At 36.9% G+C, this 17,979-nt stretch overlaps 1 protein-coding gene across 1 annotated transcript in view; it reads right to left on the reverse strand.

Moving 5' to 3' along the window:
* The window catches only part of LOC131038232 (annexin Gh1), an 88,038-nt gene that overhangs the window by 42,491 nt on the left and 27,568 nt on the right, over positions 1-17,979 (reverse strand). The window contains exons 2-4 of the mRNA XM_057970603.2: positions 16,145-16,290; positions 15,732-15,950; positions 14,171-14,383 (exon numbers count right to left, since the gene is read on the reverse strand). Of these exons, the coding sequence (XP_057826586.1) occupies positions 14,171-14,383; positions 15,732-15,950; positions 16,145-16,290 (578 nt within the window). The remainder of the gene's footprint in view (positions 1-14,170; positions 14,384-15,731; positions 15,951-16,144; positions 16,291-17,979) is intronic.

Raw genomic sequence — 17,979 nt, forward strand, 5'->3', positions numbered from 1 at the left:
GGGAAGGTGATAATTTCATTTTCAAATCATCATTTCACCTTCATTCATATGCGATTTGGAGAAGACAAAGAGGTGTGTGATTTGTATTTACAAGGAGCGAATTTCATAAAGGAGAAGTGCGAATTTCATTAAAGGAAGGTGCGAACATCATCTTCAAAGGGGAGTGCGAGCTTAGTTTCAAGTGAGGCGAACTTGCCAAAGACTACATCAAAGGCATCCCAAAGGTGGCGAAGTTGCTAGCTTGAGAGAGATCACGTTGAAGTCACCAAATTTCGATTGTTGCCTAGGCGAATTTCTTGTTTTGCATTTTAGAGTTAAACTCTCAAGTGAGGTATGGCGAGGATCCCTTGAATTTTGAATTTTGATCGTCATTGCTTCAAATTTTGAATTTTGAAATTTTGAATTCCAATAGCTCAATCGTTTTGTAGGAAATGATAACTCAAGGACTTATCATGAAGTTTCCTAAAATTAATCTAATCTATGTTATACATCGCAAAATCTAGTTTCTTATTATGAAATGTTGTGTAGGTATGGCGACCCCGAAGGCGGGAGCATCCACCAGTCGTCCAACTCTCATGAAGGAAGATCAAAAGACCGAAGAAGTGGAGACCAAGATCGTGTCTAAGTGGAGCAACATTGGAGATACCAACTTGGGTAACTTCAGTACGAAGAAGTTTCGAGAGGTCCCTTACATTGGCAAGCCATCACCTGTCGCCAGGAGGATAATCGAAAGTGGCATCATTAAGGCGGCTCAAGGCTACCAAATCCTTCCACATGAGTTCATACGTCATATATGCCTTAATCAGGAGCTTTGAGTACGCAGGACTACCTCACAGAGGAGTGATTGGAAGAGGACCCGGCGAGGTCAGAGTTTGTGATTCCTATGTCCATTTGCATCATCCGCTAGGAAGTAACTACAAGTTAGTTAATGATACCTTCACAATGAACATTACAAGGACATTGCAAGGCGGGATTCACAACAGATTATCTCAGGATGCACAGGAACTAGTAAAGAGGTATGGTGCTTGGTTTATCCAATTTCCGAAGTTTACTTATATCAGAGTTCATGGATGTCCTTCACCTCCATACATGTTGCCGAGATATCCGACAGACAGAATAGTGTTACTTGAAGTAACAAGACAGTTGGCAGCTTATGCGAAGGCATTCAGACACAAACATGGAAATGGAGTTCCTGTACCTATCATCTTAGGCAATTCAGTTGAGATATGTCCTAATGCTTTAGCCATGGATGACGCAGAGAAGGAGTTAGCTTTGTATTCTTTTTCATTCTTTGCTTTGAGAGAAAGCTTTGATCCACATGGATATATAGAGGAGACAGTCGGTAGGAAGTTTAAGCATGAATTTCAGATAGAAGATTTTATGATGAATCTCCTAGACGATCTTGAAGTGAAAAGAAAGATGCATTCTAGATTACCTTTGGATTTCATCAAGAAATGCAAGATTTACAGAGTGGCCGACCAAGCTCAAGACAATGGCAGACATCTCCAGTCATCCTATGACCGAGAAAGCAAATCAGTAAGGTTAGATTGGAATGAGCCCGAGGTCGTGGATCTAGATGCTTTGATGGCTCCAGTCTTGTCTTGTACTCGCAGATGGGTTGATGTGCAGCATCAGAAGTTGAGAGAGCAAGGCATAGCTATGACTTTCACTTTGGAAGAGAAACCAGCCGAAGGTGGAGCTAGTGTAAGCGAAGGTAATCCTAATCCCAGAAATGCAAATAAAGGCAACCTTCGAAGTGCAAGTGAAGGCGATCTCCATCCAAGAGGCTCGAAGAGAAAAGAGAGACCTGAGAAGAAAGAATCTTCCAAGAAGAAGCAAGGGGCCAACCGAGATCGTTCATCCGGCACATCTTCTCGACAAGAGAAGAGGACACTTGAAGTGGAAGATTCTATGGAGTCAATGGTACAGAATGATAAAGAAGGACAGGCACCAGGTGGATCTCTTCAAGACAATGAGTTGCATGAAGATGGGGAAGATAATGAAGTAACATCTCCTCCCAGAGAAGAAGAATTGCTCAAGGAAATACAGGTTAAAGAGACAAGATCTGCCATCCCAGATTGGTTGAAGGAAAGATTAACTTGGGTGATCGTGATTGAGGACGAAGACAATGTAATTGATTTGGAGAGCCTTGTCGGACATTCCTAGGAAGTGACAGAAAAGAGGAAGGCTACCAAGATGTCCAAGATGATTAGAGATGAAACTGGATCCAGAAAGTTGCAGATAGCTACGTCGGCAGTGGACACGTATGAAGGTGAGATCTTAGCAGAGGAATATGATATAGAGACATTTGAGCTAGGTCCATCCACAGCCGAGCAGACACTTGATGATGCCACCGATTCATTTGAGGCCTTGAAAGACAAGCTTAGGGAAGAAATGGAGAAGAATAGGAAGCTTGAGAGAGAGGTTGGTGCATGGAGAACATATTTCAGTCATATCAATCAACCTTTAGGACGTCAGGATCCAGCAAGATCACCCATACAGGCACTTCCCCTTCAATCAATTGGTGAGGCAGAGAGATTCAGGAGTATGGTCCAGCGTATGAGTACTTGGATGGACAAATCTCATACAGTTGTCGTAGAATTTACAACAAGGATGATGAAGACTATTCATAGGGCTATCCAGGTTCTTGAGATTATCCACAACTTGATGATAACAGTAGCTGCTTTTGCTCATACCAAAGAGGTTATCATTCCTGTCTTGCGAGTAATCAGACAAACATCGAGGAAGGTCTTAGCACAGGAAAAGATCATGGATGGAGGACCTCACAGTTTACTTCAGTGGTCAACCTTACTCCAGATGAAGGAAGTTCTCTTCGAGGACATCAGTACTAGATGTAGCCATGTTGAGGAGGTTATCAACCCGATCCAGGACAGAATATTTGAGGTACTACGTACTATTCTTGGCAGGAGGATCGAAGTTGAGACAGATGTGGATTTGCAGGAATTGGAGGATAGAATCAAGGTTATCTTTTGCAAGGACACTAATATCATAGATGAGCAACAGGACCAGATGTTTGCTACCATGCTCCTGATTGAGAAAACTAAGGAACTTGAACCTGAATGGAACGCTACTCTTCTCGAGGCATTTGATCAGGTCATCCACTTGGAAGAAAGAATGAAGAATCTTCTCGAGATTCCAATTGCTGAAATCGAAGGAATCATGTCTAGATTCATTGCATATGCTAAAAAGGAGCATTGGAAAGGGAATAAGATTCTAGATGAGAGGTTATTATAGATGACATGGCACCTTAGTTGTCATTGGTTTATGTCTCCTAGATTTTCGTGCCAAATTTAATAATTGGCTATGCATTTAATGTTGTGCAATAAAAGGGGAACTTTTGTAATAAAACCCTAATTAGGGTTTAGGTGTCATAATCTTGGCCATTGATCTGCTTTTTGATCTGGACCGTTCATTGTAATTGAGGATGCTATTTATACCCTCATTTCATTTCATTTTGTCATTTTATTAGAAAAAGAAGGAAAACTAGAAGTTAGAGAGAAGTTAGAAATTATTGAGAGATTAGAGTTTAGAAGCAATTTACTTTTGTAGCAAGATTGAGTTTTGAGAAAGGAATTCAAGCAATTGTTGTACATGATGGCTTTGAGATCAATGAAATATTGAAGTTATGGTGTTTTGTTGCAATTCTTTTGGTTATCTTCATGGTTGTTCATTTTCCTTGAATCATTCTCAATCGAAGTAGTGTGTTAATTCGAAGGACAAAGTGTTGGACTTGATCTTTGGTAGTATTCGTTTTCCAAACCACTAGCTTCTTGCTGATTGTAGGAACGCCTTGCATGGTCGACTGGAGATATTTGAATCGCTTAAACCTTCAATCATTGTTGTATCTTGGATATGTACCTTCGTGGTAGTGTCCTTGGTCTTTGATGTATTGAAAAATCATTTGTTACCTTAGAAGATCGCATTAATTTCAATTGAGTTGTTAATTTATGGCAATATTGAAATTGGTAGAATCTCACCAAGTCTTGTCCACATTGAGTCATTCTTAGGGTTAAACTAGATTAGACCTCTTGCAAACCCTATCCTTTTGATATTTTTTTTGAAAAGCTTGTTTAGTTTAGCAAAATTTTCGGCAACGTAAGGCCCCTTGATGACACAGCAATCACAACGACCACTGGTGCTTATCCACACGTAGAGACCCTACTAAAAAGAACATTGGAGTCATCCTAACTGATCCTTCTTGTGAAATCTTCAGCAGTTAGCGACTTTATTCAAGAGAGGATAAGATGCCTTTGGGTATTTTATTCTGTGTATGATTGTGTACAAAATACACGTCAACACTTCCAGACCATAAGGATATGATTTACAAAAGCTTAGAAGGAGCCAGGTCGATCTATGAAGATGATCCTGAGACTTGTCTGAATCTCATCAATAAGAATTGGTTGCTCAAGAGTCGGCCTCGCCTGAACAAGATTCCCAATACACCACATAGGATCGACTTCCAGGAGGAATACACGGATCTGATAACTTTGCTCAATCGAGTTACAGGGGCTCCTCAAGCCTTCTTCTTCGAAAAATGGATGTTCTTCTTCATTCAAATGATAGTCCAAGGAAAAGGAATGCTTCATTGGGCCAAAATTATTAGCAATTGTCTGGACGTGCAGTTAAGAAGGCTAAGACCCACCAAATCATTCCACATGAGCTCATATGTTATATATGCCTTAATCAGGAGTTTCGAGTATGCAGGGCTACCTCACAGAGGAGTGATCGGAAGAGGACCCAGAGAAATGAGGGTTTGTGATTCTTATGTTCATCTGCATCATCTGCCTAGAAGTGACTACAAGTTAGTCAATGACACCTTCACGATGAACATTACCAAGATATTGCAAGGTGGGATTCACAATCGGCTATCTCCGGATGCGCAGGAACTTGTAAAGAAATATGGTGCATGGTTCATCCAGTTTCAAAAGTTCACATATATCAGAGTTCATGGGCGTCCTTCACCACCTTACATGTTGCCAAGATATCCAGCAGACAGAATAATACTACTTGAGGTGACCAGACAGTTGGCAGCTTATGCGAAGGCATCCAGACACAAGCATGGAAATGGAATTCCCATGCCCATCATATTAGAGAATTCAATTGAGGTGTCTCCTAACACTCAAGCCTTGGAGGATGCAGAGAAGGAATTATCTTTATACTCATTCTCATTCTTTGCCTCGCGGGAGAATTTTGATCCTCATGGTTATATGGAAGAGACAGTCGGCAGGAAGTACAAGCATGAGTTTCAGGTGGAGGACTTTTGGATGAATCTCCCAGGTGATTTAGAGGTTAAAAGAAAAATGCATTCACGGCTACCCTTAGATCTCATCAAGAAATGCAAAGTTTATAGAGTAGTCGATTAGGCCCAAGACAATGGTAGATACCTCTAGTCATCCTATGAGAAAGAGGACAAGGAAGTAAAAATAGATTGGAATGAGCCTAAGGTTTTAGACTTGAGAGCCTTGATGGCCCCCGTTTTATCATGCACTCGCAGATGGGTGGATGTACAGCATCAGAAGTTGAAAGAGCAGAATGTATCAATGACATTCACTTTGGAGGCAAGACCAGAGGAAGGAGAAGCAAGCGTGAGTGAGAATACTTCTCATTCCAAAGGCTCAAAGAGGAAAGAAAGACCTGAGAAAAGGGAATCCACCAGGAAGAAGCAGAAAACAAACCCTGATCACCCACCAAGCACATCTTCTCGACATGAAAAGAAGGCAAATCAAGGAGAAGATCAGGGGAAGATGGTATATGAAATTGATGAATCTATGAAATCCATGGTACAAAATGACAAGCAAGAAAAGGGACAGACACCTCAGCAGTCGACGAGCCAATCTCCCCAAGTTGATGCTAATGAGCTACATGAAGAGAAGAATGATGATGAAGCGACATCTCCTTTCCGAGAGGATAGACCACTGCTTAAAGAAATACAAGTAAGGGAAACAAGATCCGCCATTCCAGATTGGTTAAAAGAGAGACTGACAAGGGTAGTTGTGATTGAAGAGGAAGAAGATGTATTTGATTTGGAAAGCCTTATAGGAAACTCTCAAGAGGTAATGGAAAAGAAGAAGGCCACAAGGATGTCCAAGATAATTAGAGATGAGACAGGATCCAGGAAATTGCAAGTAGCTACACCAATAGTGGACAAATATGAGGGTGAGATTCTTGCAGATGAGTATGACTTAGAAACATTTGAGCTTGGTCCACTTACCTCCGAACAAGCAATGGAAGAAGCAACCGATTCATTTGAAGCACTTAAAGACAAACTTAAAGAAGAAATGGAAAAAAATAAGACGCTTGAGAGAGAGGTCAGTGCTTGGAGAAGCTATTTTAGTCATCTCAATCAGCCCTTGAGACGTCAAGATCCAACAGTATCCCCTTTACAGGCACTCCCTCTTGAATCAGTAGGCGAGGCAGAAAGGGTAAAGAGCTTGGTTCAGCTTATGAGCTCTTGGATTGATAAATCCCACACGGTAGCCGTTGAATTTGCAACGAGAATGATGAAGACGGTTCATCGAGCTATCCAGGTCCTTGAGATTATTCATAATCTAATGATAACTGTAGCTGCATTCACTCACACTAGAGATGTTATCATTCCTGTCTTACAAGTGATAAGACAAACACCAAGACGGATTCTAGCACAAGAAAAGATAATGGATGGAGGAACCCATAATCTCCTACAGTGGTCAGCTCTGCTCCAGATGAAAGAGGTCATTTTTGAGGACATCAACACCAGATGTAGTCAAGTTGAAGGTATCATTCATCCAATTCAAGATAAGGTGTTTGAGGTGTTATGTACCATTCTTGGCAGGCGGATCGAGATTGAGACAGATGTGGACATCCAAGAGTTGGAGGAGAGAGTCAAGGTTATCTTTTGCAAGGAGGAGAATATCATCACAGATAAGCAACGAGATCAGATGTACACTACTATGTTCCTGATTGAGAAGACCAAAGAACTTGAACCGGGATGGGAGACAGCTCTTCTCACTGCTTTTGATCAAGTCCTTCACTTGGAAGAACGAATGAAGAATCTTCCTGAGATTCCCATTGCTGAGATCGAGAGAGCTGTGTCCAGATTCATTGAATATGCTACGAAAGAGCATAGGAAAGGGAACAAAATTCTAGATGAAAAGTTGTTATAGGATGATGTGGCAGCTTAATTCCTATTGGTCTATGTTTCCTCAATATTTGTGCCAATTAATTATTGGCTATGCATTTAATGATGTTTATCTAAATGGGGACCTTTTTGTAACAAACCCTAATTAGGGTTTAGGTGTCAAAATCTCAGTCGTTGATCTTCTTTCGATTTGGGCCATTCATTGTATTTGAGGATGTTATATATACCCTCACTCATTTTTATTTAGGGAGTTAGAAGTTAGAAAAAAGGAGAGAGAGCTTAGAGAGAAAAAGTAATTGAGTAGCAAGCTTGAGTAGTGAAGAAAGAATTTTGAACAATTGTTGTCTATTTGGCTTTGAGATCAATAAAATATTGAAGTTATGGTGTTTTATTGCAATACTTGTGGCTATCTTCATGATTGTTTACTTTCTTGAATCACTCTCAGTTGAAGTAGTATTTAAGTTTAAGTTTGAAGGACTAAGTGTTGTGCTTGATCTTTGGTAAGATTCACGTTCCAAACCACTAGCTTCTTACTAATTGTAAGGACGCCTTGTGTGGTCAACTAGAAATATTGAGATTGCTTAAAAATTCAATCATTTTTGGAAGAGTTGATATGTATCTCTATGATAGTATCTATATCCTTGATGATTTGAAAGTTACTGAATCACCTTAGAAGATCGCATCAATTCCAGTAGAGTTGTAATTTCTTGGCGATACTGAAATTGGTAGAATCTTACCAAGTCTAGCCTTCATTGAGTCATTCTTAGGATTAGATTGGCATTCCTTCCTTGAAACCCTTATCCTTTTGACATTTTTTTGAAAATCTGTTAGTGTTAGGAAAATCCTGTTCCTGCAGTCAAAAAAAGAGTAACACGGACAAGCTTTCTCTGAAAGTACGTAAGGCCCCTTGAAGAAACAGCATATACAACGACCACTGGTGCTTATCCACACGTAGAGATCCTGCAACGAAGAACCTTGAAGTCATCCCGATTGATCCTTTTCGCGACATCTTCAGCATTCGGAGGCTTTATTCAAGAGAGGGTAAGATACCTTTGGGTATTTTATTCTGTGTTTGGTTGTGTACAAAATACACATCAACAGGGTGGCGGGTTGGTGGTGCTGATATAGTTATACATATACACATAGTACTTGAAAAACTAGTTTTGAAAAGATGTATGACAGTATAATAATATAAGAATTACATTTCAAATGAAACTATAGGAAATTTGAAATACTAAATCTAAATACCAAGATTTCTTCAATGCTAATTGCTAATTGCTAAATACAATTAGGGTTACCTCTTAACCCCCAAAAAAGTCACTTTTTAAAAAAAAATTAATTTTAAACATTGCATATACGTGGGGGTTGATGCAGAGCATCATGAAAATCCATAAAACCTTCATTCAAGGGTAAACTTTAAACTTGAATCAAGAGACATATAAAAAGATAAATCACTCTTCTCAACTTCAAAACAATTTCAAAGGTTATATTACATCCTTAAAACCCTTCATTCAATATTTCAGATCATAAAATTCACCATAACATGAGAGAACAAATTCTTTATTGCCATGGAATACCCTACTTTAGGGTTTCATCCCTTAACAACTGTTTTCACCAAAATAATCACAAAATATTCAATTCTTAACCAAATAAAGTAAGACCAAAAGCATTGGAAAGAAGATTCAGAGACCTTTCCAACACATATATCCTTTCTTCAATATTATCCCTCATGTGACCACACCAAATGCTACAACCGGGTTGTTGCTGCCTTCACCAATCTGCTTTTCACCGTGAACTGTAACAAACAGTCATCAATAACATTTTACATATTTCTTATAAAGACAATCGCTTCGGTCAGACTTTATATCACTGAGTTAAACAAGTTCTCTCAAAATTTCAGCCAGATCCAACGGTTAAATAAAAAGATATGATCATTTTCCCAAAACTGGGTAACCCTTGGCAGGGTTTTGACAATCATTGAAAAAACAAACATATCTTGCCAAATACTCCACAAAAATGCACAAGAAAGGATTCATCTGAAAGATATTTCATCAATCTATCATTAAATAACATATACATATAAAAATTACATCAAATGTGATCCTCCATGGATCTATGACAGCCATAGATTCCTTAAAACCTCATGACAGTTTGAGGGTTTGATGGATAATCTTTGTCAAATCCCCTCCAAACTGATCTCCCTTCTTGATTTCGACCAAACATGGTTTTATAAACCATTTCCAACTCTTTTCTAACTTCTCCAACCACCTCATAACCAATGGATTTCATTTTTACACTTTTGTTGCACTTTTGGCAATATTGCAACTTTGCAATTTTTACAATTTTTGACATAAATGACTCTAACTCTTACATGGATACTTTTAAAACTTCAATATGGACCAAATATGATATCTTTGGACAAAATGGCTCATTTAGCCTTACATATTATGATTCAATTGACTCAAATAACCTTAATATGTTATGAATGACTCAAATACAATAAATTGTTCATATAATGACTTTTGACCTCCTGCTATGCTTGTGTGCTTAGGTGCCTTTGCACCAGGGGTGACAGGAGATGTCCAAGCGTCACCCAAGGAGACGCGGAGACGTCTCCACGTCTCCCCGTCTCCAGCGGCTCTTAGGTGGCAGTGGCGGGGGATGTCGCGTCCCCGTCCCCCCGTCCCGGAGACGTCCCTGTCTTCGAGACGCGGCCAAAAGGGGGGGGGTCCCCATGGAACATTGGTACAAAATACTGATTAAGGAAAATCACGACAATCCTTTCTCCTTCTTGCTTCTAGATCTAAGCATAGAGAAAGTAATTTTCTTACATTTACCAAATAATACCTAAAATAACAAGACCAACCTAAGATGAAACTTTTTGAATCCTGAATCCTTAACCAGCTAGATATGATGTGTATTGGGTACGATTGCAATACACAACCACAAGAGCACTATTACGACGTCTATATGAGATCGATCTCTAAGTCAAAGGGTTTTTCATCCTCTAACTAATGAAGCTACAAGGTTTTTGTCCTCTAGTTCCCTACAAATCGAAGGGCTTTTGACCTCAAATCTATATCTGCTAGGGTCTTTTGTGTAGAATAATCATTCATAATCTCCATAATAAAAATTTGGCAAAATATATCCTTCAATGCATTTGAATGACTTGGGGAAGAGATCCACCACTGATATGTGGTTGCGTCAAAATGAGCAAGACCTATGCCAAGACCATGGGTGGCCACAATTGCAACCCCCACATTAATTATGCCCAAGGAGTAGGTGACCGGTTGAGGTGTGCAAGAAAAGCAACTCTTATTTTTCTTGCATGAGATTTACATTTGCCTTATCATCTCTCACTTGAAATTGCATGTAAATCTACACCATTGAGAGTTGAATTGTTTCTGAGTGGTAAAATCCTTTTAGTGGTAGTTGTGGCATCAAATTGGCCACTAATGGCTCTCTTAGTCACGTAAGATGTAGGTAGGAATGATAAAAAGCGGGAATGTCAAAGCTCAAGGGTTGGAGATACCTCATAACTCTTATTACTTGTTGGGAATTGAATTTTAGGCAAGAGGCATGCCAATAGGGACGAGTTTGAATCTCTAACAAAGCAAGGGGAAAGAGCAAGGTTTGGGAGAGAGCATGCAGGTGGGATGAAATCTGACAACCTAAAAAGAGCAAGGGAAAGTAGAGATAGGAGAAAAGGGACGTCGAGCCTAATACATGAAACAAGTTTAAAATCGTTAAAAATATTTGAATTTCATGGGTTTTTCAATTTGCTGAGTTTTTGCTGAGTCTGGGCGCCAAGTCCGAGTCCGAGTCAAAAATAAGCTTGCCGAGTCCAAGTCTTGTAACTATGGGCTAAAGCACCAAGTGATGATTCTACATTGCTCTTCATGTGTCTCAACCCACTACCTAGATTCTAGACTCTTATGTAAGGAAGTATTTAAATTCTTTCATCTTTTTGGTAGTGCTTCCAATTATGCTAACAAATTGGCCCTGATACAACATGAAGTAACTGATCTTTGTTATTATCACAAGCTACGAAACTAGAACTAGAAGATGTTGAGCATAAGTTTGTTAAATATATATATTGAACTACTTCATATTTGATAATTATGAAATAGAATTGTAATTATAATATGATCATTTTTTTTTATTTTGATCATATCATTGATGATTCAATATTACTAGATCATTAATGATAATACATAATTATCATCATAAAATAATTTTTTATTTATTTTCAAATAACAAGATTACTCTCATTGCTCACGCTTTCAACAATCTTATCTATGAGGTACAAGAGATGCATTTAGCTAATGCCTCTTTCCTTTTGGTCATTATTTCCTAGTGTCCTATGTCTATCCACTTGGCTACAAAAGTTAAGGTTCGATCAAGGAGTAGCAAGTCATCCTTCCATAAAATCATTGGCACCTTAACCTCACACCATGACATGACCTTCATACTCCAAGATTCAAATTAGAGGTGGTGATTACCCCATTGGAACTTATTGAAGGTTCTCAATGCTTAGCATATTGCAAATCTTACTTTATTGTCATAATGTTACACTATTGGAGTTTTGTTCATTCATTGTGTCTACTATTAGATTACATCGAGAATTTATTTTAAATTCTCAATCTACATTCATTGTGTGATCAGTTGGGAATCATAAAGTACGAAAAGATTCATACTCTAACCCTCCTATTTTTATTTTTGTAAAAAAGGAAATATTAGCTATTTTATTGTTTCTACATTAGATTGCCTCATTGCAAATGCTTGATTGGTTGAAAACCTACATCTATTAAAACCTTATAAACTTTGAGATACACTATTGGAGGTTTGATCATTCATTGTGTCTACTATTAGATTACATCGACGATTTCTTTCAAATTCTCAGTCTACATTCATTGTGTGATTAGTTGGGAATCATAAAGCATTCATACTCTAACCCTCCTATTTTTATTTTTGTAAAAAAGGAAATATTAGCTATGCTATTGTTTCTACATTAGATTGACTCATCGCAAATGCTTGATTGGTTGAAACCCTACATCTATTAAACCTTATAAAATTTGAGATACACTATTGAAGGTTTGATCATTCATTGTGTCTACTATTAGATTACATTGACGATTTCTTTCAAATTCTCAACCTATATTCATTGTGTGATCAATTGGGAATAATAAAGCATGAAAAGATTCATACTCTAACCCTCCTATTTTTACTTTTGTAAGAAAGGAAATATTAGCTATGTTATTGTTCCTACATTAGATTGACTCATTGCAAATGCTTGATTAGTTGAAACCCTACATCTATTAAAACCTTGTGAACTCTGAAATGTACCTCAATTAATGTTCATTGTTTTCTAGTTGTTTTCCTTGACTTTTTTTCCTTAGGGCCCATCCATCACACAATATTCCTTTACCATGTAAGAAAAGGCCTTGACTTAATCATTTTCTTGTGCTCTTTGTCCCGTCTTCTTAGCATTGTGCCATCATTCATATTTTTGCAATTATGGCATCATTTTCTTGTGCTCTTTGTCCCATCTTCTTAGCATTGTGCCATCATTCATATTTTTGCAATTATGGCAGGCAACAGTTGGATAGATCTCTGCAAGTGATTGTGTTCCCACAAACCCTTGTGGAAGAATATATGAAGAGATTCCTTACAACGTGTAAAAGGAGGAAACTCAGCCAAGCCAATCCAACATATTCATAATGAATCCTCATTCAATTCCCTAGTAAGCCATACCGAAGTTTATACTCAATAATGCTCATACCTTTTGAAAGGTGAAAAGGTCTCCCATGTAATGATAAGATTATCAAGAACAGATATGCCTTTTTGAAAGGTGAAAAGCTCTCTTTTGACCATTCAGGAAACAAGAATGGATTCAATTTGGTCTGCTTCAACCAAATTTTCCATTGTTTTTTGTTTCAAGTGGCTCTGGTTTATCTCTGAAAAAATACAAACTTGATTGACAATTTTAATAGAATTCCACTAGTTAATCCAGCCATCACAACTTACTCATTTTTCATTTCCTTCATATTTGATTCCCATTAATCCAAGTATGACTCTCTAAGACTTCCCCTTCCAATGACATAGGATAAGTGCATGTGGATATTGTGGTCTAATAAAGCACAATAGGTTTGATTTTATATTTGAAATAGATAAGATTGTTTTCAGTTTATTCTCTCAGATTTGAGAACTTTCTGAAACATTTTTTAATAACACTGTCTAATCTCATTCCACAATTCTTTTGAAGAATTCTGCTAGATAATCCAGACCCGGTGACTTATCATTCTCCATTTCTTTCATGTTTGCCTTCAACTAATCCATGTATAACTCTCTAGAACTTCCTCTTCCAGTGAGATGAGGTGCACATGGATGCTATGCTATGGTTCAATGGTTCACAGTAGCCTTGATTTTTATATTTGGAAAGGATGACATTGATTTCAGTTTATAAAAGAAGAATTATAGTTTATACAGTATTGTTTTTCTAATGGATGAACCATCAGATGCGTAACAAAATAAGGAAAGACTCCTGCAAATGAAAGAAAATAATAATCAACAATTCAATGTTATCCCCTCTGGCATAGCAGTCATCAAAGTGATAATTTAAACAAGAAAAAAATAAAAATTCAACATACAGAGAGAAGCAACTTAAATGTTGGTAACCTCTCGATTCTTCCAAACAATGTGCAACAAATAACTATATTGAATAAGGAAATTTGGGAAAAAGAGACATGTTTAAAAACATACAATGTTGAAAAAATAATGAAATCAATATATTCAAGAACACATGCAATGCTAAATGCCATTATTGTGTGCTTGAGAAGCATACATTTCACCAAGCAGAGTGTAACGAAGTATGAACTGATGTTTTCAAACCAATTCCAACAAAAGCAAATAAAGTCGTCTTGAATATCTATTATAAATTCAGTAATTTACCATAGAGTGACAAAATAAATAGGTAAAAGGAAAGAAACCAATAGTACAAGAATAATTATAACTTAGTTTGCAAGATCAAACCTTGTTGATATGATGACCATATTCATCTCTATAGTGATTGAATGTAGCATTCAGATGGGGTTTGCTCCTTGTACTTATGATTCGAATTACTTCTTCATGATTGACTGCCTTTTCTGTTATAGCTTCATGTAGCTGCTTTGCTTCAGCTCTTGCTAGATGCATATCCACTTCTGGACCTTCATATCGATATGAACTTACAAGTGCTACCAAGAGCTGGTAGAAGAACATAAATAAATAGAAATCAGCAGCATATATATTTATTCCATATAATCATTTCCAAGACTGGTGATAAAAATTATTGAATAAATATACACGTACATATTATATTATAATCACATGTTACTTTTATAATCACATGTTACTTTTCTTGACAATCTCCCTTTCAGTCACTTTTTACTTGCCATAATTCCTACAGATTCATGTTTAAGTATCAAAGAAAAATATTTTGCAAGATATATCATCTATAACGCTAAAATTGGAGTAGGTTCCAAGGCATTTTTTAAAACCTGTACAGAGACTTCAAAGAAAAATATTCTTCAAATTGCTTTGTTGATTGATTGCTAATTAAACTAGTGAGACCCCCTGAATATTGTTGTCTTGTAGAGTAGTTATTCAAAAGGTCATAAACTCTTCCAATATTATAAATATCAACAAGGTTACAATTCCACAAAAAATATGTTTGTAATGTCCATATATTTGTCTTCAAAACCATTTCTACGTCTCTACCTAAAGGGTCTCTCAATTTGAGTGAGCAGAAGATGACCTTCCTATTTTGGAACCATCTCAAACCATCGGAGAAAAATCAGAAATATAGAACCATGTTTATGTGCAAGATAAGGATCAAAAGTAAGTGGATAAAAACATTATTCTGTACAAGATGAAGATAAAAAGAAAATGAGTTGGTCAAATGGCAAGCAGATGATATACAAGTGAAAGAGAATCAGCTATAAGACTGACAGCATGTCAAGAGAGGCATCCATACAGAGTTTAAATTTCATTACACACTTAATTCACAAAATCATCAACTGAATCAAAACATACACACACACGTGTGTGTGTGTGCACTGATCTTAAGATAAAAGAATCAAGATGATTCTGCTAGAGTCTGATACATGATAGACCAATGATTGTGGTAAGAAAACAATGTTGACATTAAAGAGGAACATAAGTTGAAGCAAAAAAGAAAAGGGATATACAAGTGCATTTACAACAGAAGAACAAGTTTGAGTGATTAAAGTTGTCCAAAAATCTTCTACTGTAGTTACATTTTTAAGGATTAAAAATAACAAAAAAATTTAAAGACAGTGCTCATGTTTACAAAAGGGATGACAATATTTTATTTAGATAAATGATTATAGTCTTTGTAGCTTTTTTTTTCACCAACTCTTTTTTTATTGAACCGATGCAAGAAAAAAGTAGAGTATTACCCACATTCAATTTTCACCAACTTTGTGTTCTCCATTTTTCCTATAAATGATATTTGCGGCGTGGATGCTCAACATAGACTGCTTATTGAGCCATTGAAAATCAAAGAAAAAGAAAATCAATTGAGAATATTCACCTTTCGAAAGTCTCCTGTTGTATGTGCAGCAATGTCTTCTTCGAGAGACTTCTTGTATCGTATATGATAAGCTTGTCTTACCATCAACAGCTCAGCTGAAGTTCGAGCACAGGAAATTTCTAGGAGTGATTTATTCTTTGGGTTCCACCTCCTTATTGCCTCATGGGCTAAGACAGCATCACGATCAGCTGGATCAAGAGTCCAAAGGAACACAGCTCTCTTTTCCACACACAATTTCAAGGTTACAAGACAATTCACATCCACAGATTCTGAACATGATTTCCTTCATCTAAAAGGCTAATAGAAAGTCAGTCAAGTGGAATCATCAGAGAGAAAATGTCTCATTACCAAGAACAACTGTATATGTATATCATTTAATAGGAAACCAGACATATATAGCTGATTGTGCATACCTCAAAGTCACTTGAAAGCTCTGATTCTAATCGTTTCAGGAGGTCCTCTCCATACAATTGAAAATATGTTTGTCTTATTAGATTTCGTTGTGCTGCAGTTCTATGACCTAATATTTGTATAATTAAGTCCTCATTTGTGCCCCACCCTATGAAAACAGACAGCATCATTATTACCATCAATCCTTTCAAATGTGATGAACAATATAATCATTAAAAAAAATCACTACAGAAGTGAGTATCTGAATAATAACATCACTCTTCTTGTTAATTCAACTCTATTATAGGTAGATTCCCTATAGAAAACGTGTGCATTCCATTGCTCTATTCCCAGCAAGACACATACATTAGTCTGTTTCTAAAAGTTATTATATTATCATATCTTTGGTGATTATACATTTTCCTCGTAGAACCATGACCATAGTGTAGGCGGTGGCCAGTGCTCATCTGGTTAAGTTATCAATTGCATACAATAATAGAAACAAACAGCGTGTAGCAAATAGGAGTAACAGAATATAACACAATAGGAAATTTATTCAATAGAGTTTGCATGCATGCATATAGATCAAGGAAGCCCGACCCAAAATCAAACACTTTTCTTGTCTATGATTATTCAATAAAAAGGGAGTCAACAGTTTTCAGTTAGAACAAAGCCATTGGGAACCCCTACAACTAACTGACAGCCAACAAAATAACAAACAAAATAGTCAGCTCCACAACTAACAAAACATTACAAAGTGATTTTATGCTAGGAACCAAAATAGTCAACTCCTCATTGTCCACAAAACATACAACTAAATTAGGAATCATACTTTTACTAGGTTAGATGTAGATTGTACATCATTCCTAATTGCAGATATTAACACTCCTCTACACCACTCAACAGCTTTCAGACCTGCAGTATAACTGTCCCCTATTTTATGGGCTGTATGACACTCTTTTGGAGATGCACATAATGTCGCATTGTTTCACATATGGTCTTGGTAGTTGAATTTATAATATCAAGAGCAGAGCATTTGGTGGCAGTTTCCAACTATACTGATAATGCAGTCACGGATAGAGGGTCTGATGAAAGACAATCTATTCATGCAGTACAACCACAGAAATTGAAAACTCAATGGAACATAATAGAAGTTAAACTTAGAAGATTTGACACAAGATATCATGTGTATAAATTTCATCTGACCATAATCACAACAGATCTGTGTACAATAGAATGTTCAAAAATATGTGCAATATTCACACTTTTTTTGGATGTCTACTCCTCGATTTGTTCTATCCATCCTCCTTGCTAGTTTTTATGAAATGAATTATTCTTTTATAGGGCTTCTTTATGTGACAGGATAAAGCCAACCAAATGATCCTCCCCGGGACCAATTATACAAATTAGTTCAAAATTTATATACATTAGTACACAATCTAAACAAGTCCCCCTTTTATAAAACATACCATAGCTTATAAGATACAATTTTGGACACGGAGACATGTTCAAGGTCCATTTACAATAGTTTGATTTCAATCTAGACGCTTCAAGTTTGATATGTAGTACTGCATAAGGTCATTATTGCTCGTAGCTCTATGTGAGTACCTAGAGGTTTGTAATAAGAAAATGGATCTACCTTTACAATAAAACACCTACAACAAGGAATAAAATTTGAAAAAGACGAAAAATATTTTTGGTTAATGCAAAATTGCAAGACTCCTAAGATGCTTCTACATCAAATGCCACAAGTAACAATATTTTGAATTGAGTGATCAATTTAAGACTGTTTTGGCCAACCAAATCGACCTGTTTCTTTTTCAATGATCTATGTATCTTCTTGTTGTGACGTTTTCAC

The sequence above is a fragment of the Cryptomeria japonica genome, chromosome 10, assembly GCF_030272615.1.
Source record: "Cryptomeria japonica chromosome 10, Sugi_1.0, whole genome shotgun sequence".
In the NCBI taxonomy this organism is placed as follows: domain Eukaryota; kingdom Viridiplantae; phylum Streptophyta; class Pinopsida; order Cupressales; family Cupressaceae; genus Cryptomeria; species Cryptomeria japonica.